Here is a 26,095-nt window from a genome sequence, read left to right on the forward strand (position 1 = left end):
ACAAACACTCATGTACTACCATAACAATCTATTACCTATGTCTAAAAATATCAGCATACGCTGGAAAACATTTTTCCCCATCACAGAGCCAACAGAAGATGGGGACAATCCCTGAATGTTTGGAGAGGAGACTCTCAGTGCGTTCCGGAGGGGAAAAAGGAGAAAAGACAGGAGGATTCAAAACCACTGCCACAATGTGTGTCTGCTGCCACCAGTGATTTGCTGTCCGTTCATGGAGCACAAACTCTTATCTCATGCAAATAGTGCTTCATAGCCCACCCTTAGCAATGTGTACCTGCTCCTCTGACCAAGGTCATACGATTCTGGCTACTTTACCAACATCTAAATTTCACTTGCAACTCAGAAAACAGCTCTTTTCTCTCTGTTTCAAAGAAGAGGATGAATGGGCAGATTTAATGCAACTCTCAGCATTTGCTATATATTTTTAAAAATCAAATGACAAAGGAATTAAAGAGACTTTGAACATTGACGGGAGGATAGGAATGCAAAGGTCCCACAAGTAGCAGATGTAGAGACAAAAACCCCCAACCATCAATGTTGACACATCATACTTGGCTGGCGTCTAATCACAAGTCTGAACTTCTTTCCTCGTACAAGAGCTCCCTGGCATCCTTGTCTGAACCATTAGGATGATTTGTTTCCCAGGTCCTGCTCTGCTCATCCTCATAATGCTGCCTCTGGGATCCTTCTGGAGTGGAACAGAAGGATCTTAGCCCAGGAAGAAGCTCAGAATGGATGACTGAGCAGATGAGCTTGGGTATGGCTCCCACATGCAGTGCAGAGGAGACTGTGCCAGGTTTTCCAGCCTAGTTCCCCAGCTCTACCTTGGCAGGTCATGAAGCACACCTCCACACCATGTTATACACACAAGAACAAGGCAAGATGTGAGGCAGGCCTCTAATCGCTTTGAATATACAATAAAACTCTTAATTTAAAAGATCTTTATCACTTCCATTAAATACTGCCCAGCTCAGTGAGTGAACATCCGTGGCCCACAGAGCCTGAACACTTTTCACAACAAGCCAAGATTCCAGATTCCAAGTTATTTCAGCTCTCATCTGCCAGAACATCTCATCTGCTGTCTGGTTACAGCACCTACCTGTACACAACAGCAGGGATGCGCTTCCAAGACCGAAAGCTTGCCACACTCTCCAGCTCTTTATCCGTGATCCAGGCAGGCACTATAATCTCCTGGGGGTAGCTACCACAGAGCCTGTGAGAAAAGCAGCACACAGGGTTGGATGTAAGAAGCACAGAGCAATTACACATCACCTACACAACATGAACCAAAGAACATGATAAGCAACCCGGTACCTGTTTGGTTCAGCAATTTTGTTAGACCCTGTTTCTTTGCACATTATTAAGCTTCTTCCCAGCATATATATAATAATTAGCGTGAACAGCCAGCGGCAGAACAGGATTAGAAGATTCCTGTTTGTGTACGCTGATGATTTGAGACTCCATCAGCTGAAATAAACTGGGCACACCAAAAAACCTCTACATTCTTTCCAAGCTAAAGAATTAACCACTCACTTACTGGGTCACAAAGCACAGAAGAACCATCTGTGCTACTCAAGGTGAGGAAATTGTATAAATTGTGAATAATTAGATAAGCTAATCATCTCTTCCTGAAGGCAGGGATCCAAGTGCACTGGCTTATGTTTGAGTGGTTAACTGGAACTTTCTTCTACCAGATCCATCTCCATACTCCATTATTCAGCTAACAAAGTCATGGCTGCCAAAGAGGGCAGCAAGCAGTCAGTAGTGACTGCAATGTATTCCTGAATAACAGACTAATTCCCCCCAGCACAAAAATGCAACAAAATGAACAAAATCATCCTCAATCTTACAGCTGGACGGAAGGTCACAGTTCTAAAAGCGCGCAAAATTATCTTTCCTCTTCCACCAACAGTTTGAGAGAAATGTTAAGAATAGGTCATTCTGTCCAAGTTAGAACAGAACTGAATTCTGACATAATAAATTGCCATCCATTTCGGATGCTCTTTCATAGGATCATAGAATGGCCTGGGTTGCAAAGGCCCACAGTGCTCATCCAGTTCCAACCCCCTGCTGTGTGCAGGGTCACCAACCAGCAGCCCAGGCTGCCCAGAGCCACATCCAGCCTGGCCTTCAATGCCTGCAGGGATGGGGCATCCACAGCCTCCTTGGGCAACATGTTCCAGTGCATCACCACCTTATGAGTGAAAAGCTTCTTCCTCCTTTCTGCCTAAGAAACAGTCGTCTAGCAAAATGCAAGTAGAAGAAATGGGAAGCAAGAAGAACTAGCATAGTGTGTTGCTAGTTCTAGCTACATTATGGTTCTGGGTAGTAGACCACGATCATTTCTATAACTCATATTAAAATATAAACACAAGGAGGAAAAAAATCTTACAAACACCAAGTGAGTTCAATACCTTTTATGTTGTACTAAAATAGAAAACACTCCTACAATGCAGTTACATGAAGAAACTTAAAAAGACGCATCCGTGAGCACAGGCAGGTCTGAGTGCATTTCATTCAGAAAAATATACCAACTGTGCTGACAAAAATAACCCCATCTCAAGTGCTGGCAATAAGAATGAAGCACTTGCATTATTATTATTATATTATTCTTATTATATTCTTCTTCTTATTATTATATTACTATATTATTCTTATTATGCTTCCTTATGTCATTTGAGTTCTCTTTTTCTTCAGTAATCTTCAGTGTTTATACTAGGCTGGATTTTCAGACAAAACAATGTTCATACAGTAACATCAGCTACCAACTGCAAGTCATTATCCTCCACAGACAAGGAAATGAAACATGTTCCATCACTGACTGATGCTGCTGGTTTTGCAGTGAAGTGGATGGGACTCCAGCAGAACCTTCCTACTGCCCATAAACAGAGAAACAACTCTCTGACCCAGCAGAATGAGGAGACATTTATTTATCCATACTCCCAGGACAAGTTCTTTCCACTTATTATGAGGGTCTGTGGCTGTGACTCATCCAAACTATATTTTTTCCCCACAAGACTCTGTCATAAGTTAGAGAATAAGGTATGTTTAAAAAAAACCCTTTTTGTAAGTTCAGTACAGCTCCACTCTTTGCTGACTTCTTAAGGCTTCCCTTTCTCGCACTAGAAAGCTTATTCTCTAAGGAAACATCCAGCAAGCACATAAAAATCAAGTATTTCTAAGCCTGCAAAATGTTAACAGTTAACAAAACATTAAATACTATTTTAAAAGCATATTTATGCTATAAAATAGAATATATGTATGTATTTAACCCTAATTTTAATTGGCCCTTATTAGGAACTGCAGAACTTGGAAAAAGTTCCAGCAACCTGCTATAAAAAGTGGTGTGTTGAGCTGCTGTCTGGCTGCAGATCAGCAGCCCACATAACTTACTTGTACTTCTCATTGATGTTGGAAATTCTCCAGGCGTTGTTCATATCAAAACCCATCCTCTCCACTTCATTTTTAAACCTTGAAGTTACGTGTTCTCCTGGGTATCAAAGGCAGAGAGAGAAAATAAAGGTGAAATAACAAGGTTCCTACCTTCCAGAACAGAGAAACACAGCATGCTCATTAAATACTAAAAAGAGGAAAGAACACTGCAGAAATATCATCAGCCTTCCATAGCCCAGCTTGAAACCTTGTACCAAGCACAAGTAGCACAGCTTGTATTGATGGCTCTCCATGATCAGCTCTGTGGAAATGCCAAAGCCCACAAAATAAGTGGTTTTTGTCCAAAACAACCTCTGTAGGTTCATTTAAGAAAAGCAGTTATGCGCTGTATGTTAACATGCACCTCAGACTTCCATCTCTAAATTGCAGATTATTCCTCCATAAGTCAGAGAGGTGATGAGAATTAAACATGTGATTGTTAGACACTAATATCAGTCATGAAGTTTAATATATTACATTAATATTTAATATATTTATTAAAGGAACAAGCTCCTCTTTCTTTTTCCTGGACATAACTTTAAAAGTATCAAAATACAGCTGAAAAATATACAGAAAGGAAAATGGGTTTTGATAGAGCCTGAAGAATTAAAGGTACTTAAGAGTATAGAAGAGGATAACTTGTACAAAATAACTGTTTTACAGCAGATGTAAATGTTTGAGGAACAGCATACAAAATGACTCTGCAAGTCTTTCTATCACTTGTCTCTTTAAATGACTATCAGAAAATCATGAGGCAGCAAGAGGGAGAAAAACCTACTAAAAAATTAATGCTTTCAGTATTACATCTTTCTTCTACATGCTTCAGAAAACCCTTGATATCTTTAAACACATGAGGTACACATACAGACACACGTGTCCCTGGGGATGGAAAGGTCCGTACCTGAAACATGTTGGTGATATTACCAAGCAATTAGAGATAAATACAGAGAAACAGGTAAAGTAAGAATAAAGACAGTGGTCTAATCACAAGACAATTAACCATGAAAGAAAAGCTACGACGTTATTCCCTTTTACAGCTCAGTTCATGTGCTGAAAATGGCACTCTGCAATTCCAGGCGTGCTTTACCATGTGCAAGATCTCTGTGTAAGGGAAGTCTAACAGGACTGTTTTTCTCAGTGTTTGAAAACCTACATGGGAGAACGGCACTGGGTGCAAATAGAGAACACTCACTCTTCAAAGCTCACTGGTAAAAACCAGGGACCCGACTGCCCATCATCACTCACTTACTTTCCATCACGACACTGGCAAAATAGTTTCCAAAAAGAAATGATTCTGCCTCCTAGGCTGTGAATCTTCAAATAGGTCAACCTCAGTAACATGGAGGCACCACATTCTGCTTTACTTTCCTACTGTCAGATCGATTGCAGTGGAGCTTGCCAACATTTTCCCACTTCTCACATGAACTCTTATTGCCTGCATGAGCTTGAATTTATTATCTTCTTGCCACCTAGAATAGATCAACTTGAAATGTCCTCTGTGGGGATGGGCCTTTGACCCTTTCTCAAGCACAGAAATGAAACTGCAATAATACATTCTGGCCAGTCCAGCACTTCTGTCCTGTTCTTCCTTATCAATGCCTTTTATATCTGTCTCTAAGTGTTTTATTGGAAGAGCAGCATGCCCTTGATGCACTGACGATGGGCTTCATTATCAGCTGCTGTGAGGAATGGTCACTAAAACTCACAGCACATGCTGAATTAATTGTCTGGGTAGCAAACGAGCATACTAGAGCATCTCCAACCATCAGTGCCTCACGCTGCTAACGTGTTTTAGAGAGACACATGAAAATGAAATACTGTGTTCGATTTCTCCCTCTAGTTTACAGCTACTCTGTGCGCCAAAAGATCAGATTGTCCTCTCCAAGAAATGAAACCACAGCATCACCATTCTGTCTGCCCCCCTGAAATGAGGATACTTTGAGAGGCCTTTTGAGCCAAGACAGACATCTTTAACATCCTTAAGCACAGCCAACCAACTCTCAAGACCCAAGAGAAAGCAAGCTATAGATATTGAGGACATAAGCTATAAATATTGTGGACATGTGCTTTATAACTCTAAATGTTGATCACATAAGCCAAGTTCAGGTCTCCCACTACATACACAGTGCTTTAGAACGTATTTTTTCCCCACTCCCATTTTCAACCATTCCCCTCCATTAACAAAGCTCTGACAATTAAGATGCTTTTCTAAGATGTATGTAAGTAGAGGGGCTCAGACTGGAATGCAGATTTCCTCATATTCAAACAAGTGCTATAACCACCATGGTAGGAATTTGCAGTTTTTATTTACTTGTGGACTTCTCAATCTAGTGCGGATGGTATTTAACTAACAATAGGTCACTGTACTGCAGCTGTGAACCTCACACACAGCTCAGAGATTTCCTTCTTTACCTCCTACTCCTCAGCATCCACTCTAAAGGTGACTGTTACAGGTAATTAGTAAAAGCGTGAGTATAATCAGTACAAACTGTTTCAGAATGAGTTACTGCCATGGTGAACAAATGTTATCAGTACTATATGTGACTGCCTAATGTAAACACACCACAGTAACTTCCCCATGACACTTAGGTACTGTTTTGCACAGGTTTTTTTTTACCCCAAAGTAGCAATGGTGGGAGTTAATCTCTCATTTGTCCACTCTACATCATGCAGAAGTCCATACATGCAAGGCACTGAAGGCCCTTGCTGCAAGTGAAGATAAACTATACAACCACTAAGTGCAAGAACTGATGTAAAAAAAAAAGAAGTCCATATAGAACCACAGAATGGCCTGGGTTGAAGAGGACCACAATTCTCATCCAGTTCCAACCCCCTGCTGTGTGCAGGGTCATCAACCAGCAGCCCAGGCTGCCCAGAGCCACATTTAGTGTGGCCTTGAATGCCTGCAGGGATGGGGCATCCACAGCCTCCTTGGGCAACCTGTTCCAGTGACAGAAATTCTTCAGGTATAATTTAAAAAGAAAAGAAAATACTGATATTGTTTCATTTTATGGGTTTTTTGTTTGCTTGTTGGTCAAACCATGTGTGATGAAGCCCAAAGTGCTTCCACGTACCTGGCCGACACAAATCCCCATGCTGCTCCTTTTCACTAGCATACACCTCCATACACCAAGCATGGTAGGCAAATGAGAAAAGGTCTTCTATCTTGGAGGGAGGGCGGATGGCATTGTTCAGTCGCTTAAGCCAATCTTGACACTGCTCGAAAGTAGAAAACTGACACCTGTCACAGAAAGAAGCATTTATCTATTAGTTCTCAGTAACAGATGTCAGATTATATGATCTGCTAGGCTACAAAAACCTCTGTGAAAGCCAAAAAAACCAACAACCAACAATAAAAGAGAGCAAACATCTTACAGATAATCTAGTTCTGCTTCTGTGTATGTTCTAACAGACAGTAAAAATAAAACCTTTGGATATTCATACAGAAATGCACTCTAATGGATTCAAGTTAAAGATGAAAGCAATATTCTGTGACTGGGAAGAAACCAGCAGTATGCCTTACTCATCGTGACTGAGGAATATGTTTATGCAGACACCTTGTTTAAACTGGGGACAGCATCGCTGAGTTCAGCATGCAGCCTTCATACCAAAGCAGAATGGTTGTGGCGTCTTGCTGAGGGGTGCTCTCAGATGGACACTAAGTACAGAACTATTGCATTCATTATAATTTATTATATTCCTGCAAGCAAGAATGCATTTTTTCATCAGACAGAGAAGCAAAATCCATCTGAACAATATACTTAAGTGTATTACTCAACAGTGGGAACAAACTCCAGTATCTGAAAACTTACATTGTTCCCCTCACCACATACGCTAGGATTCCCATTGCTGGCCTTAATAATGTTGCTGAATCTGAGCTTTGCCAAACCTCGCAGACTAACATTAACAACTAGCAGGAACATTCCCTGCACAGCAGAAACTAAACTTCAAAGCAGCATATTGAAATGGCATTGGCTTGTCATTTCAATGAGGATTTCTGGCACCTACAGAATAACAGGGTGGAAATAAGAGCAGTGATTTGTTTTTATTTTCATTGATCTTTCTGAGAGATTTCTTCAAGATTTTATCGTTACAAAATGTTCACCAAATATCTCCATTCAGCTCGGTCTGTGTTCAGCTACATTCATCGTTAATGACAGCATCTCTATTCTCTAAGGGCAGGATTATCACCCCTACCTGTACATATCTCAGAGTCACACAGTGGAAGAAGATATGTCCAATTTGTGCTGTCTTACAAAACATACCTGCAGTAGCTGTGAGGAAGTGCAGCCTGGCTGTGTTTATCCCTCATCACTGACTAATGAGAGCCCAGAATACTAGCTCAGACTGGTTAATTATCTATTAAATGTCTCCAGTCAGACAAGATACATCTCACCTAAACATCTCATTTTTCAAACTCTTTTAAAGCTATTACGTGTCATTTGCAACACTATCTTCATTTGTTGATGAAATCTAACACACAAGTTCTATGTTTGGCTTCTCAATCCCAAATCTCATGGCTTTCCAACAGTCAGTGGCATCAAATACGGGTTATATGAGCTGCAATTCTGAATGAAAATTCATGAGGGAAGGCATAAATACAAATAATTTGTATTCACTGTACAACTGAGGGGAATTAACAAAATAATGTAGGGAGGAAGAGTGGGGTTTTTAAATGTCAAGAGCTACAAGTTGAGAGGAAGTTAAATATTTAATTGAAATTAAACTAAATATTACTTCTGAAGTCAAATCAGACCTCAGCAAAACACAGCATGACAAGAAGCAGCTGGCCTGTTAAACACTGAGTGCTTAGGTGTGACTAGGGCTCGTTTCATTGTATGAAAGGTACTGCCAGCAAACATTTAATAAAAAAAAGTTCCTTTCTTGGTAATTAAAGCCTATAGATCAAAATTAATTTCTCCAGCAGAAAAGTAGGAAACAGTGAAGTTCAGAGAGACTCCAGGGGCAGATGCTGAAGATGGTTGAAGGACAGAACAAATTAACACTCCCTTCCACTGGATGCTGTTTAACCTGCTGTGAACCAAGGTGGGTTGCAGACCTGGCTGTACCTTAACCCCAGGCTTTTCTTTCTCAACAGGCTACTTTCTTCTTAAGGATGCTCTCTGCACTCTGACAGCTGTCAAAACACAGGTTGGCTGATGCGACCCAGCCTGAAGGTTTCACGTAGAGATGCACAAACCTGTTTCTTAAGCCTCCACTCTCCAGTCCCAAATCTTGATTAACACATTTTTTTTCTAAGCAGGGTATGTTTCAGTGGTTTTATCTAGTTTTGTGTCTAGTATTATGTACCAAGGCAGAGAAAGAGCTGTGAAACTAAAATTAACTTTCAAATAAAATCAGATGCTTCTTAGGGTCTGCTACAACGAATAGCAGCAAGCAGACATCTTAATCCCATCCCATCATACACGAAAGCAGACAGAAGAAAATCTTTTGGGGAAAGAAAGCACAGAAAATAAGAAAAAAATACTTAAGACATCACAGCTGTTGACTTTACATAGAAGGCACATCCACCACCATACAACTTTTGTCCCAGTCATACCTTATAACCTTGCAGTCTTTGCAAGTCAAATGAAGTTGAAATATATCGCGACACTCAACACTTTCTATAAGTTGCAATGGAACCTGCAATTAAAAAGAGTATACGATTTAATTTCAAGTGGCATTAACATTGCAATTTCTTGGTATATCTCACAAGGATTTACTACAGCACTGCATGGAGACAGTAAAGAGAGAAAAGCAAAGAAAACGAGGTATAACTACTTCAACAACACTGAATTATGGAACCACAGATCAGTAAAATTTCTAGCTCCATTGCTGTGTAGCCCAAGAACCTTAAGAGATCCCATGAAAATAGCTGAAGTGATCAGGGAGAGGACTGCAGCACTGGTAACATATGTGAAGGCAGAAAAAGCAGCAGAAACCCACAAACTCCTCCCTCATGGAAGCATCTTTCACTCTTGTAGGTCCAAATTTAGAGATTCATAAAATGTAATTTTAGCTCTTGGTGTTGAAAACAAAATGCTAAGCAAGATGCCTCTTAGCACACTGCTGCAGTCCACGTGCTTCTTATATGGATATATTCTACATATCTTATTTAGGGAAAACCTTTTGCCCTTGTACATCAACACCTGTGATCAAAGCAGCTGTATTTAGAGTAATAAAGCTGAATCATTCATTTTTAAAGGTGCAGTTAAACGAACTTAGGATGTTTTAGGGCATACGTAACTTGCAGAAGCTTGATCAGGCAGAGCATGTAAGCACATGTGAGTACCTTTAAAGATGAGAAGAAACTACTCAATGAAAAGATTAGTTTTCATTAACGTTTTTGGATCCCTGAGACAGGCAAAACCACAATGTGGTCTCAAATGACAAAAGTTAGTACTCAAGTATCTCATACGGCATTTTCTGAATTCCAAACACAGTTACAGGATTTAAGGTCAAGTGTAAAACTGTCTGAAACACTTCTTAGAGATTATATTTAACATTTTACAAGGTGACAAAACCTCTGCCACTGAGATCCTTGAATACAAAAGCTATCAGAGAAGCACCCAAATGCTCTTCTATGTCAGCAGTGGGGTATGAGCCAGCAGTTTAAGTTCTGCCTTGCAGATTACATGATGGCTTTAAACCCTGCTCTGACTGTGCCTGTCTGTGTGACTCTGGATGAACATCCTTGAAGGTCATTCCCAATCAAGGATCTGGGGTGTGGAGCCAAGACTGCTTCTACTCAGGTATCACAAAGCTTAAGTATTCCTTGATTTGAATGGAATGAGAAAAGGAAACAAAAATAGGAGGCAGAGGAAGCATGTCTCAGAGACATGAGCCAGAAGAAACCTGAGCATGAAGATGCCACTCAAGGTGAAGTCTGACTGGCCAGTCCAGCACTCAGGGTATTCAAAAGCTGCCACTTGAATGTTGGCCCATGCTTTCAGTCTCATTACTGTTTTGGTGATAGTTTAAAGTAAATTACATGACAAGCAACATCAACAGGCACCTTCTCAGCCAAGTCTCCTCTTTATTTGCCATCATTAAGGTAAAATTGACTGCAGAACCACCCAGCTCTGGTAGAACAAGCGAGTAGTTACAACTGGTACACTGAAGATGCAGATGGGCTTAAATACCAATTTAAAGAACTACTCAAATGCATTACAGACAAGCAGATTAGATGTACTTTTGTTACTACAATCAGCGTTATTTTTATCAGCAATTTCTCCCACTTGTGTCTAGCTTGCAAGGCAGGTAAAACTGATCAATATGTTTAATAAGGGACTGGACCAAAACCCTCCAAGTCTTCCTTCCTGACCAGACAGTCTCATGTACATCAATAAATGATTTAAAACTACCATCAGCTTACGTGGCACCAAAACAGAAAGATACCCTTCCCCTACTACATGATTTGAGACCTAGAAAACATCCTTTGTAAGTCAGTTGTTCCTTTACCTGTTATTATTATTGTTCTTTTTCAAGGTCTCTTCTATTGCACTCCCTCCAGCACCCATCTTGCTCCCACTTCCCATCAGCCTTGTTCTAGCTCTCCTACCTGCACTCTAATGACATACTAACTGTTCTTCCATTTCTGCATTATTTCTGATTTCCCATCTTACAAAGCAGTCTTTGTTCTACTCCGTTTCAACCTGCCCTCTGCATTCTTTATTCTCCTTGCAGTCTACACATGGCTCCCCATCTATTTCTATCTAATTTAGGATAACCTTCATATCAGCCTTTTATCTTTCCAGTCATAAAAATCTACACTCAATCTCCTTCCTGTCAATTACCCTCAACACCCAGTAATAAACTCTAACATTACCCACCTTCACCCTTCCCTCCCATGGATACTCTTCCATTTCTACTTCTCAGGCTGAAGCACACAACAAGGCAGACACCCCATGCAGTTAGTTTGCTCCTCCAAGAACACTCAGTTTTATATGCAGGCACTTCAGCACACACTGCCATCTATCCAAAGGAAGCAGCGAGGCAGCAATTTTCACTTTTATACAAAGAAACATGCATTGATATCTAAGACCAGCCATATCATGTGATAGAGAGCACTACAGCACTATGCTATTGCAGTATGTTTCTCGACCATCTCTTCCTGAAATCAATCGATCCCATTTTAAACAGAAACATCTTACAACTCAACCTCTTTCTTTCTGGGAGTAATCTTTAATTTTTGTTTACCGGAGCAGTAACCTCACAGCAGTACAAAATATATTTAGAGGAATATACCTCCCCAGTTAGAAAAAGAAAGTGATGTTCACACTGCCAGGACAACCCATCTCCTGGCTCAGTCCTTGACCATGACGCCAAGTCGCATGCACTGGATTGCGTCCAGGCTCTTTTAAGACAGATCCCTGAAGGCTGAATACGCTGTTCTCTACCCTGCACACCACTTGGCCTCAGACTCTCCTGGATACCACGTGCAACTCAGGGGCCATGAGCTGTAATTAGTACTTTCTTGTTTTCCTGCTTCTGAGCCTGAAGTAATGTTAGGGTTATGTTACATACTGGTTACTTTACGTAGTATGAGGTCAAAGCCACGTGCTCTATGTCCTGAAACACAGACAATTACAGCACATGGAGGTATGGCTGCTGCAAGATCAGCTCAGAAGGCTTTAGAGGACTCTCATAGGTGAGGGAGTTCAAATCCTTCCAGCTGTGATATTGCTCACAGAGCCTGCAAGGAGCACCCAAGTCAAATTTTGCTTTTAACTACACCTACGTTACATTTCAGACTTGCCTTACGGGTAATCATTCAGCCCCTTTCTTTGCCTTCAGGACCAACACAGTCTGAGGACCTGGGACCAACATGAGGACTAAGCTGTTGCTCAACACAGACGCAACACAACCATAATGTTCATGTAAAAATGGCAAGAAACCAAACAAATCATTTTTCCATTAAAGGCCAAGGGGAAGCTCACACAAAAACTCATTTGACCCCAAGACTGAAAACCTCCATCTTGCTAGTATGGCTTTTTTCTTCTCCTGCATCCAAAATCCACCATTTGAAAGAGGCCACATTCAAATCCACGGTTCCATAAACTACACTAATATTTTAATTCCCCCATAAATGCAATGAGCTTACAATGAGAAAAAACAAGCAGACAAATTTCCAGCTGCAAAGTTTGAAATTTTCTTAAGGAAAGCCAATCAATAGAGATCAGCCTGGGAACCAAACCCCTCATGTGCACTGAGATATCACTGTTGTGTCTGCATTTTTATCCTGTGGATAAATACAAGTCAATGCTCTTTAATGCTGTAATCCCTTCAATTTATGCATGGTCTAAGGGATCTTTTGTTTTTGCCTTTAAAACGCCGTGTTCCTATTACTGCTCAGATCTAGGAAATTATCCATGGAAAGGACTTACGCATACAATTCTTTTCTGCAGTGCTGCAAGGTGAGCATTATCAACATCTAATTGTATTTATTTCCAAGCACAGGCGCAGCAAGTGATCTAGCAACATTGTGCTACTTACTGAGGTTTCACAAGCATCGTTTGGACAGCCAGTCTATTGAATTGTAAACAAAAAAAGAACAGTGAGGTACAAAAACAATGAGTGGGAATCCGTTTTTAACTGGATTCCATTTCCTTCATGCAGTTTTGCATTCTCTGGAGGATCGTTTCTCGAGCTACCACAAAGAACATCCCTTCTACTTCAGGAGGAGATGCCTGCATGGAACAGCTGCACGTTCAGGCACTGGAACTCATTCATTTTAACAGCACCGTAATACAGATACTCACTAAGAATCCTCACTCATACCCACAAATGCTTCTCTCTGCTGAGGTGGGAAGGCTGACAGTAAGCCTGAACTCAGGATATCAATTCTGATGAAAATCATTGAAAGAAGGAAAAACAAACATAAGCAAACATCTTTTTTCCCCTAAAAGGTCTTTCTACAGCAGTTTACTGAAGAGTTCTAGAGATATAAATCCATTACTAAAATCAAGATGAACACAATCAAAATCACTCAGTGAAAAATTCCTTTAGAATACGACCATTTGATCAACAGTATCTTCCATCCTTACAGGTGTTCCAAACCCTATCTGCCTTTGGCCCCAGTACTACAGAATCCAGTCAGTTATTAGTGATGGCCGCACAGTATTAGCAAAGAATAAACTGTATTCTACTCTTCAACCTACAGTATCTAATTGAATCTGTCTGGTTAATGATGACATCCAAGGAAGGACTAACAACCTTGGAGATATCTAATGGACTAAGAGCACATAAAAGTCAGTGAAGCAAAATTAACATGGTAATATTTATACCATTTTATGTACTTCTTCCTAACTTCAAATAATACTTTACTGAAGAAAACATCGATTTTTGTTATTGCTCATAAATATTTAATTGGCTATTCTTCAAAATTATATTCCAATTATCCTAAGGACTGATACATCAGTACACGCATTAGTGCCTCCCCTAATAAAGTAACTCAGTCATTTCCTGGCATTCCTAAGGACAAACTCCCAGTTGCGAGGGCTCCTCTTGTTTCTCAGGTCTCAGCTACTTCCTTTTAAACATTCAGTCCTTTCCTCTGCCACAACATTCAGACTCTGAATCAAATAACAAACAAATCTAACACTAAATACTACAGTAATAGAGAAAACTGAGCCTTAGAATTCACGTTTTTAATCACAAAGGAGTCCTACAAAACACTTTCCTCATAACGCATCTCCCTTGTGTTGCCAATAGTTCAGTGGGAAGCATCTGGTTGGACTGCAGCTGAGCCATCAGCACGTAGCTGAACCTTGGCTACCATTCCCAATCACAGACTGAGTCCCACATTATTTTCCAGGACTACAGAATAACAAATGGAAAGTTATTCTATCTTCGTGCATGCATACACACAAACTATATTCCTTGTTCAGTCTGCAATGAAAGAGCCCTTGGATTTTCAGTTTAATTTTTGTCTTCAGAAATGTTCCACCAGCACACTGAATAACTGCCATGTTGAGAAATAATACCTTTGTTTGCTGGAATAAAACACACCTCAAGGATTTCAGGTGCTGTATGCAGACGCTCACTAGCCCAGCAGATACACCTTTCATTCTGTGTTAACAGCTCATGAACTAAAAGGGCGCTTAATGTGATTAATAACTGAGAGGAACACACAAGCCTAAAGAAGAGAGCCACATGATTAAAGCCAATGCAAAACAGTGAAGATTTAAACAATTAGTAAACAAAAACTTTTTTACAGAATGAGTCATTTGGCTCCAGCACAAAACAACAAAAGAACAATTCAAATTAAAATTGACATGGCATCCAAAGTTCTGTCAGTTACCTTATGCATAAGAGATCTCAATGATGTTCCATAGCACTAGGATGCACATGACTCAGTATAAGTACATAACAGGCATCTGCCTCCTCTGCTGCCCTTGCTTTTGTCAGCTTTAAAACACGCATCAGTTTTGGTGTTCCACACTTAACTCTTTGTAATTCAACATTGACACCTGACATCCATTCCCCACTAGCCAGGGCCAGAAACTGTCTAGAACTAAGGAGACTGGTGAAAACCCCATTGTGATGGGAGGGGGAAATGTGCTCATGTTGTTTGAGCCTATCTTGCTGGTTGTTTGCAGAAACACTTCCATGCCATGTATAATGTCCCAGTGAATTCTACATAGATTACCAATCGTGTTACAACCTGAAAGACAGGAATATGTCAGCATCACACTACTGTAAGGGACTATACAATGCTCACTGAATTCATTTTCACATAACATCTACTTCTGTGATCCTGAGTAGCTAGGATATGTAACAGTTCTTCAGAATGAATGTACAGGAATCTGCACATAAGGTAAAATTCACAAATATCTCAGGTCACTGATACTATTCACACTGTTCAACTTCAGGCATCAAACTTTAGAAGCTACTCCAAGCAAGCTAAGAACATGGCTTAGATTCTGCAAACAGCCCTCTGGAGGACCCTGTGTTTCTCTACCAACTGCATACAGAGCTTAGGCAGCACATAGGGCTGACAGCCAACCATACAGAGAAGAGAAAGCTGATGTGAGTTATAAAGCTGCATTTTCAGAGGTGCTGAGCAATCTTTTGAATTCCAAGTACACCTTTCTACTGTGTTAAAACTTGATTTGAACACAATAAAGAGATTTTTCATTACCTCAAACCTTAAAAGGGAAGCTGACTGCACTTTCATCTAATTCTCTTATTTACATTGAGTTCAAAATACCTGCATTTCTGTAGTACCACGAATAACACTTACGTTCACAACAGACTCCTTGAATTTGATGTGCAGTCTGTAATTAGAAAGGGCAATGATGGCATCCTCAGCTCGTCCTACGTACTCCGTACTCTCACCATGAAGTTCAATGAATGGGACCTTCAGAACAGCAAGAGAAGTCTTTTAGAAAGCACTTATCAAAACACATCCCTCCCCTGAGCATCCACTCAAACACACAATAACAACAGTGCAAAATGAAACACTGCTGAGAACTCAGCCTAGCTATTACTAAAATAAGGCCTTTGTTTTAAACAATTCCCCACTTTCTCATAGCTTGCCTAAGTAGCATGCACTCAGTCAGTAAAAAGACTGCATTTTTATGTAAAAATTGGCAAGCAGTCCAACATTGTGATTTACGCTCTTGCTCCTTAATAGAAAGTGACATTTCCATCTTGTTATTAAATTCATCCTAAATTAGGCAAAACATAAATCATGCATAACCATCTATGCTGCAGTCCCCAGCGTTCACTGAGCATTTCAGACTGGAAGCTTGATTGCTACACAGTGTAAGGCCATCAATCAAACCATAATTTTGACTCTTATTTTCCATTGCTAATAGGAAAATGCATGAAATGCTGCTGCTTTTTAAGATGGAAAGAAACTATACCTGCAACTTTATGCTGCACATAAAAATTGCACTTGTTTAAGTAAAAACAAGGTTTAAGCAGAGTTTAGCTCAGTTGGGTGAAAGGTGTGTAAATGCCCAAGTTGAAACTAACCTGGTTTTACATCAACTATAAGCAATTAAAAATATTTTCTATGACAGTGAAACACAGTACCTCCCCAGTTAGCAGAAGGACGTCTATATGGTTAAATCATCTGAATTAAACTGATTCCAACTGAAGTTCAGAAAAATCAAAAACCAAACTAAAAAAAAAACCTACTCTGTGCTACATAAGACTCCTGGCTTCTCTGTAACTGAAAACAATGGCAGAATCCAAGCAGCAGTGTGAGGTGCTTTTGCTATTTGTTTGTTTAGGTTTTACTTTTGTTGGGGCAGTGCAGGCATCTGAACATAAAGAGCTTTCAACTATGAAATAAAAACTTTCCTAACACTGATAAAAAGGAATTATTATTCTCAGTGCGGGAAAAAGAACTTGAAATTCCAGCATGGCTCTGTAGCTGTACTTTTCAGGTACTGAGGAAGCTTCTGCAACATAATGCATGAGCTCTCTGTTCTACCCAACAGCACCTGAGCATTTGCACAGAAAGTGTTTCTCCTATTACTGCGCTGATTCACAGAAGAAAATTGTCCAGGAGAGGCCAACAAACACACAGCTCAATAAGCAACGCTGTGATCCTCACGGGCAAGGAGAAACATGGTGATTACCTGAAGGTTCTCATCCTCTCGGATCAGCTGCTTCCTGGGAAAAATCTGATTAGCTTGGATGCATTCAAGGCTGTGCTGAGTCTCTTCATCCTGAAAAACAAAGTTTTACAGTTAACCTCAGCACTGTCACTTAATGTCCTCCCCACCACGTGGCAGGCTACCAACAACCAACAAAAGGCCAAAGACAATAGATTCTTCACAGAATACAGATTTCAGTAACTTACTGAAGTTGCTACACTTTCAAAGACAGGCACACATACAACTAAATATATTAGAAACAGATTTCCTTCCTGCAGCCTGATTAATAGTCTTAAAAAAGAAAGCCTTGTATGAGTATTAAGGGGGGGAAAAAGCATTAGCTTAGCCTAGTCTAACAGTATACTTCAGATTCGACAATCCCACATGTAAGTATTAATTTTCCAGTGCTTTTTTAGATTTTAGCCCATAGAGGCTCTTGACAGAATAGAACTCATTTGCTTACCATGACAAGCCCTGGATAGGAGGAGAAATCCTCGTCTTCACTCACAATACTTCGAGGTTCGTCTTCACTTATTAAAATCTGAAAAACAAGAGAAGTGTAACAAATTAATTTTGCTTTAGCAAAAGAAAACAAATGGATTTGTAATGCTGAGAATTCAGCTATTAGAGAACCAGAAGCATACAGTAATTAGGAAAAGATGAAATCCATATCAACTGACTCTCCTGAGATACAAAATTGCTTCAAAACTTGTCTGTCTCCTTTCGTTCATACTGAAAAAAAAAATTACCTTTGAGTGTGTTGCTGGAAACATACCAGCAGTAGTTACAGCTCTTTATTTATACCATTTAAAGTAAAACATGTTTCTGTCCAGATCACCCTTTTCTCCCAAGCCACTTGCAGATGGAGATCCACAAATAAATAGGTTATAAAACACCAGGAATCACTGTGATCATTCACAATATCACAGAATTTCGTGATATCCAACACAGGTTGTGAGATTCTCCTTACGCAATTTTGCTTCAATGATGGCATGCAAATTAGAATCCATATATGGATTCTTTTATAGATAGAATTCCTTGTTTCATAATTATGACTTACTTTCTACATTCAAAGATATACCAAAAAAGACATTTCCTTCCACATTCCCTTCCAAGAGCTCCAACTCCCCATGTCCTTGATGCTTTGCCCTCCCCACTATCCAACAATCCCTCCATCTCTTAAAACCTGTAGACTTCCTGAAGATGTTGAAGAGCAGACAGCCTTGAAGGTAACGCCATTGACCTTACAAGAAACCCGGTGATTACAGGACTTACTATTTGGATTTTAAGATCTGTTTTAATCTATTAAGTTTTTTAATTTACATCAGCATTTGTCTGGTTTGTTTGATTGCTTGTATAAAGAATTAATACAAGTATTTTAAAGTTTTGGCTGTTTATATCAAATAGAAGATTAAAAAGTTCAATGTATCAGCAAGTTCAGTCTGTTCTCAGTTCATATGTCACCCCGCTTCTAAATATATTTGCAGTTACTGGTGCAGTAGTTGACATAAAACCACTTTGCACCCATCAGCTCACCAACATGACAGCCCTGCAGGAAGTGCTAACTACACCCTGCACACTGTGCAGAACATTTGCAAAGAGAGAAGCAGCAGCAGATATGTGTATCATGAAATTAAAACACCCCACTGCATAAATAAAAAAACAACTCAGATGGATGGAAGATGTGTGTGTCCTCAAAGCCTGCACGTCCCCAGAACAGCCTAAGAACTAACCTACAGAGGCTCACACATACGTTTTTAATCCCACACTTAGAATTCCACGGCGTGCAGAAGTTGTTTCTGAGCTGGAAACAGGGCTATGGCATGGTGTTAAGCTGGGAGTATCTACTCCATCAGCCATTACTTCCATTCTGGTAAATCTCTAAACAAAAACTCAGCAAACCTCTCAGAGATGGAAAAAACTGGAATTCATGAGTTTCTCATTCTGAATACTTCCATCAGTATCATATTGCTCCAGGTACTAACAAGCAAACCTGACGGAGTCCTGATGGGAGACCATTCTGCATCATACTAGCAGACAGTGAAACTCCCTGGACATTCTCTACAGTATGGGGGAAATAAAGTAGTGGTATTATGGGGAAATGTCAAAAGTGAACATATTCTAAAATAAGATATATGAAGATATATGATATATTAAATAGAGAGAATACTTAATAAAAATATACTGTATACAACACAGTAAAAAGAATTATTCACTGCACTGCAAAACTACGTTTAACTTGGACTTAAAAATCCCAAGCTTTTCACAGCTAATATGGACCACAAAATTCCAGCTCCTGTATTCAAAACAAGCATTTGTGTTTAGTTCCAACGTGACGTGGTACTTTACGTGTGTTATGCTTTGCTAAGCTTATCTCCCCAGAAAACTTCTACCCGTGACTTGAAGATACCACGAAAGGAGGAGCTGAGCCACTCCTCCAGCCACATCTGGTTTCACCTTTGAGCCTCTGGTTCTCGCTATGAGTTTTTCACATTATATGATTCACCACTGTCCTTGAGCTCCGAGCTGTCAGAAATGAGCCTCCTGTTCCTTCAGACTTAAGTGATGGTGGCTAAGTCACAGGCACGTATCGCATTAACTTTAGTTTTCTTGATATAATGAAGACTAACGATTTAAAAGAAGATGGGTTTAGAGCTAAGATTTAAACATATCACCTACCCATCCTTAAAATAATAAGCTCACGCATTCAGCTGTCAGCTCTACAGCCTGCTGGAAGAGTAATGAAGACCTCTCCAGAACAGCAGCCATTGTGAAGTCATTAAAAACCCCCATTTCCAGATGGATCCATCCAGACAACGGAGGTACAACTTCAAGAAAGCTTTAAGCACTATTAATAAAGCTTCTGATTATAACAAAGTAGAATTCCAGGGAATTCCTGCAAGTACAATTAGCAAAGGAATATGAATCTAATTAAAAAGATGAACTTGATTACAAATATAAGGTATACCAAGTATCACTGATGAAAAGGTTTAACATACTAGACACTGATGTAAACCAAGATTTGATACTATTATTCTGGATGTTAACTGTATAACCATGTAGGTGTTAAGGGTGGCTTAGAGAAAGAACTCCTTCATACAGCTGTAACCCTGAGGTCCACCATGAACAGGCAGGGACTATTCCAATCAGAGCAGAACAAGTTCCTTATTCTAATCGCTGCACTCAGCTGCAAAGCAGCTTCTATTTGCAGTGCTCTGGTTTTACATGTGTATGAGAATCAGACCTTTTTAGGTGAATTTTGGGAGAGTGGTGTGGAAAAAAAAAATAATGTTGGTTTCAGTTTTAATCAGGATTATCAGAAATAAACTGTGATGCTGCCAAGATAAATGGTACAAGGACTTATAAAAGTGTTTGTAAGATGAACACAGGCTGCACATTCACGCGGCTTCAAGGTGTTAGGGCAAAGCTTCAGCAACCAGAGTGCTGGATGTACAAGAACTGCTGACAAAACCAGCATGAAATACTGACTTGTTAGAATGGATTTCACTGATTGGATGGAAACTGAGTATACCAAATGAAATAATAGCTTTCCCATCACGTCAGCAAGCCAATCCCAGTGCTTCCTGATCTCATGATCATGGGACCAAGCAAAAGGGAAAGGAAGCATTTCCCAGAAATGAAATGGAAACGCTCAAATCCATCTCAGATAATAACTAACCATGAAAACAACTTCATTAAAGGCACCTTTGGATTCAGGCTTCCACTTATACATAGGATCACAAATGTTAGATAGTTTACAAACAGTGCTGTGAGATTTGTTTTTATTGTCAGATACAACCATTTAAAGACCACAGCCAAAGAAGTTTATGATGTTATCAACGTATGCAGTGCTGCTCTCAGGACCGGAGAGTCACATCACAACAAACAGAGGTCACTCCAGTTAGTTCTCCATCCTTGTGCTCCTCTTTGAAGAATAAATGATTGGTAAATGGTGCAACCCTCTGGTTATTCAACCAGAATGGGAACATCTTTATTACCTTTATTAATCTTATTATTAAGATGCGCCTCTGGTCTAAATGATACAAATGATTAGCATTAGCAATAATCACGTGTTTACCAGCAATTCGAAACAAAAAATGAAAGAAAGAAGGATCATTGAAATCAACATGTATTTAAATATAGTTTGACTTACATACTATAGAAAGGAAAACTAGAAAAAAAATTAGTACCAAAGCAATTAACTTTCTTCCCTGTGTGTCACCTTCCAGATATTGAACTCCACTTATCTCCCTATAAAGGAAATCGAGTTGTCCTTCAGTCTCAAACCATGGCTATTTACTCTGGGTCACAGCTGTCCTCCTACAGTTCCAGACTGAAAATGCAACGGTTTTGACAAAGAGGCATTAGAAAACTGGAGGATGAAATGCTCAATAATGTGATCTGGTTTTGGCAAAAGATGCCTCTGTAACAGAGTGGAAACCTTCCTTCCTTTTCACAGGAGGAAGGAAATTATCTGAGATAAGGGTAAATGCTTACCTTGCCATATTTCAACCCCCGACAGCAGGACTTCAGCTCTTTCTTGGCACTGCACACAGAAGTAACTGAGTAGCTCTGTAAAGTACTTACTGGTGCAGTAACCAATAACATGGATGTTTACACATCATTCAGGTAAAGATTGGAGAAAGAATCATGTTTGAAGATATTCAGTAGAACTAGAGGAGTTTTTATTATTTCCTTTAATTACACATTGCAAATACCTACTCAGCAAAGCATATATATGCTTATCCAGCATCTTGTAAACTGTTTTCACTCAGAGAGTAACCAGTAACAGCCAACAGGTAGCCTGCCAATACGATCAACTTACCAGAGAAGGGATAATAAAACAGTCCTCTTTGTCCCAGGCAGTTTCAGACGTTACTCTTCCAATACTTCACATTGGCAACTGCAAATAAAAAGATGGTACTTTGACACAGAAACCTTCAATTGAAACAGCAGCTCATACAAGAAACTTAGCAGCTGTACTAGTAGCAAAACACCACCACAAACAAATCACATGGAAACATGAGCTATTAAAGAAGCTCTTTTCTAGGAGGTCCAATCATTTTTGTAAAGATTATTGAAAGTGATTTAATTTCACACCGTTAATGTCCCTTCACCCCAAAGATTGTGGTTACTGCCCAGCTACCTGTGGGCAATACTGCAAAACACCAAGGTGATCAGTAATGCTCATGTAATAGCAGTCATTACAAGAAGCCCCGTGATTTACAACATTCCTCATGCTGTAAGAACAGTTACTTCTTAAAAAATAAATAAATTTAAGCAATAACTAATAAATATACATTTATCCAAAAAAAAAGTATTAAATATCTAATATGCTTTGGTTGCATGCAGTCACTTTGCAGGTAATCACACCTCCCCCACCACATCCACATGACTGCTCACAGCTCCACACACACATTCTGACCCTAGAATCAAAGCTCAGACAAAGACCAGCCATTCCTAATGCATGTGAACAACCAAAGCAATGAAAGCCCGTTCCCCGTAACCAGCTGTGAAGAACTACAGCACATCAGGAACAGCAATTTCATGCTATAACCTCTACAAGCATTGCTTGGCTGCCTGCAAAAGGTGTCAACTCCTGTAGCTCACCACCAGCAACTGAAATTGCAATTCCAACAGCTTGGTGGCCTGCTAATTAACCACAGCTCAGGAAACACAAAGGACACAGTCTTACTTTCAGCTATCAGGCTGAACCTGCAACAAGTTCAACCTTACAACTGCTGGGCTGTACAAAGTCACCTTTGTCAGGAATACTCAGCAAGTTCTTTAAGCACAAAAAGCTGTGGAGGCAAACCATGCAACTCATGAATGTCTCTTTAGAGAGTCTTTTCTGGCCATGTCAGAGCTTTTAAATAGGCAAGACATTTAGAGCAGCAGGATGTGGATGTATTTTGTATACTTTAGGTCCAAGAAAAAAACTTCACCAAATCTGCAACACACTTTTTATTGAATTTAATGAGGTTTGCAAGAAACCACTCGGTCTCAAGAGTTTTGTAGAGAAGCTTAGAAACAGGAGGAACTGTTCCAATGTAAGTGTTAATAATTCCACCTAATTTGTGCCAGCATTCAGAAGGCACTCGGTGACGTGCTCATTAGCATTCCTCTTGCAAGGCTGCTAGGCACAGATAAGGACCTCTAATGTTATCGCTTCCTAAGCCAAATGCTCATGCCAAAATGTAAAGGGAAAAGAAAGGGGCTGGAGGAAGAAATGTTACTATGAGGTTACTACCAGCTCAAAAACACTGCAGGGAGGAACAACCCCAAGCACTGGGGTGTAACTGCTTAATTAACACAAAGCCAATCTAAGTTGGTTACCCCCAAAAAAGGGCAATCCAATCCCACAGTATGGCTGATCCATAACGGAATGCAAAGTCTACAAGACGGAAAAGGGAAGAGAGAGCTACTTCCTTCAGTAAATCCCACAGAGCCTAATGTGTCTAGTAAGGGAGGAGTCACCTCATCTTTCTTCTTAGACTGCCACACGTGCTCATAGCTGGCTCATTTGTTTGGGATTTGTTAAACACAGGTACAGGGGGTACGTAAGGATACATACACTGAAAATCAGAGTTAGTGAAGTCAGTATGAAGCTCTGGAGCTTAAGGTGACCTGAACTGCAGCACCTGAGCTTCTATTGTAAACCATCCTCCCAGGACCCTGCCTGCTCTGTTGGCCGTTTCAGATCTTGGCCATTATACAAACCAAATGGGTGATGTGTACATTGACACAGCTCGTTTTGCTTTTCCTCTTGAATGATTCTACACAGAAGCAGAGGAGGGAGCTGAAATATCAATCACACAGTAACAGGGAGAAACAAGTAACATACAAAAGGTGAAATGCCCTAAACAGTGGAATAGGACAACAAAACAGTGGCAAGTGGTTGCAAAAAAACCCTTTTAATCTATGTTTATTAAAATAGGACAGCTGTCACTTTAGTTTCCTCACTGAAAGGAAGCATCCAGCAGGAACAGAAAAGGTATGAACTCACAGGGATCATGAGATGACAATTCTGAAGGTACCCCCCCTCCCACTGCTCTGCTGAAACACCGCAGTTCTGCTTTGGCAGTGCAATGTCACAACCATCATATGATGTAAGTGTGGCTTCTGCTAGAAGTTCTCCATTTGTTTAACGTTCTGTGCTCTGTTCCCACCAAACCTTGTTCCACACTGCCTCCATTTCCTCTTGCACCACACCACACCCCCCAGGTTGTTGCTTTTGATCGTTTTCTGCTCAGCTTTAGCTTGCATTTTGTCTACATGTTGTTCTTAATCTCTTCCCTTATATATTCTTCCCAGTGTAACTTAGCATTTTTCCCCCCTCTTTATTTAATCCTGTTCTTAGTAGTATTTTGCTCCTACTCCTTAACACATCCTCAGCCACCTGCCTCTGGGGTGATGCACACATCCATGCTGGGAGGAAATAAGTCAAAAGCTAACCAAAGAGTCACGAATAGTAGCTCCATTGCAAGTGATGGAGCTGAGAACAGCGAGTGCACAAGGCTGAGAGCAGCCAGCAGGAGTTTCCACTGGAAAGGGCAGAACAGCACAAGGGAATAGGAGGAACAGTTTGTTCTCACACTCCCCCATTTTTCCCTACTAACATCCTCCACGTCCTTTTGACATGAGTCAATTCTCTCACTCTTCTTAATTCCTTTCTAAAACAACAGTAGCAAACAAGTAGAACAGGCAGGTTGTTATTCAGAGCCCCAAGGGTTCCACTCACCCTTTCAGAAAACCTGTTCATCTTTTTTCCCCTCCTCTCACAGCATTTTTCTTTCCCTTAGCCCTTTCTGTCACCCATATGATGACAGAGGAAGCTTCAGTTCCAGGAGCAGCATTACACAACACCTAGCAGGGCACCCTCACACGCTGCATTACCCTGAGTCAATGCAACACCAGAGATTGAGAAAGAACGCAAAAAGAAAATGGTGGAAGTTGGATGAATTAAGCCAGTTTGACCTGAAGACTCCTTTAGTTTCACGTCACTCATTAGATCCTGTCCCACTGAACTCCTTTCAGGACACACTACATAGAATTGCAGCTATTAGTTTGTATACATACACACAAACCTCACTTTCACCACGCTTGCCTTGGCACACAGCTTGCAGAACCTCTAACAAAAGATCACTTGATACTTTTGTCATAAGACAACTTTATTTAAATACCAAACACCAGCAATGAATAAACATTTATTTCTAAAAGCATTAAGTAGGTTAAAGTTATTACAAGGTGTCCGTAACAGGAAGCTCTGTTCCCAGGGATGCAGCCAGGAGCTGGCAGGCCACCAGGAGGCTCCTCTGCCATCAGCACCTACAAGCAGGCCTCTGTTTTACTGCACCTTCAACAATTCAATTACAGACTCGAGTCTTAATCCCCTAATTCCTAAATTGCGCCAGATAGGCTGCTCTGTCTGGAAGAGCGTTTGGGTGAGATACACACACACCTCCACTGCCATCGAGGAAGAGAAGGCCATTGAAGAGGTGCAGTGTTGGATGGCTTTTGCTGGACTACTTCACACTAGTGTGGGAAGAAGCTGGTAATGACAAGTGGCCTAAACATCAACTCTTTGGAAAACCATGGTAACTTTTTATTTTCCAGTATGATAAGTTTGTCTTTTTAAAGAAAAACTAAGTCAAGTTGCCTGCAACATGCTGAGCCATCAGAAAGGGAACTGCTCCCACAGGCCTCCTCAGAGCATTCCTTTCCTTACCTTCACAAATGGACATTCCATATTCCCCATGACTTGCTCCAGAACCAATCCAGAAAGGAATCCATCAGACAGAATGACATGGTCCAAAGAACCACCAGGTTTAGCACCACTGCTCTATGATGGCTTATGAGGCCAGACCAGATGCTGGTTCAAAGCACAGCCCACACTAACTACATGACATTAACTATCTGTAGGCTCTAAGGCAGCTGAAGAATCACTTCAAATCTTGCAGAAGTGACATTTCCTTCACAGAACAAGTCCTCTAACTCATCTCTGAAGCTGCTATTTACACATTGTTCAAAGC

General features: G+C 40.4%; 1 protein-coding gene across 20 annotated transcripts in view; it reads right to left on the reverse strand.

The window, feature by feature from the left end:
* Positions 1-26,095, reverse strand: part of MTMR3 (myotubularin related protein 3) — a 68,242-nt gene that overhangs the window by 19,927 nt on the left and 22,220 nt on the right. For 11 of the 20 annotated variants that reach the window (XM_085508719.1, XM_085508724.1, XM_085508723.1 and 8 more), the window contains 9 exons: positions 21,889-21,966; positions 17,527-17,604; positions 17,046-17,135; positions 15,698-15,814; positions 12,949-12,981; positions 9,014-9,096; positions 6,528-6,694; positions 3,415-3,511; positions 1,121-1,234 (listed from right to left, as the gene is read on the reverse strand). In XM_085508719.1, coding sequence (XP_085364845.1) covers positions 1,121-1,234; positions 3,415-3,511; positions 6,528-6,694; positions 9,014-9,096; positions 12,949-12,981; positions 15,698-15,814; positions 17,046-17,135; positions 17,527-17,529 — 704 coding nt within the window. In that variant the 5' untranslated portion in view covers positions 17,530-17,604; positions 21,889-21,966. Of the gene's footprint in view, positions 1-1,120; positions 1,235-3,414; positions 3,512-6,527; positions 6,695-9,013; positions 9,102-12,948; positions 12,982-15,697; positions 15,815-17,045; positions 17,136-17,526; positions 17,605-21,888; positions 21,967-26,095 lie in introns of those variants that run through there. The other 9 variants (XM_085508725.1, XM_085508722.1, XM_015877976.3 and 6 more) reach the window with 2 other exon arrangements.

This window comes from Coturnix japonica, chromosome 9 (assembly GCF_054131305.1).
Source record: "Coturnix japonica strain WE chromosome 9, WE-NBRP24, whole genome shotgun sequence".
NCBI lineage: Eukaryota > Metazoa > Chordata > Aves > Galliformes > Phasianidae > Coturnix > Coturnix japonica.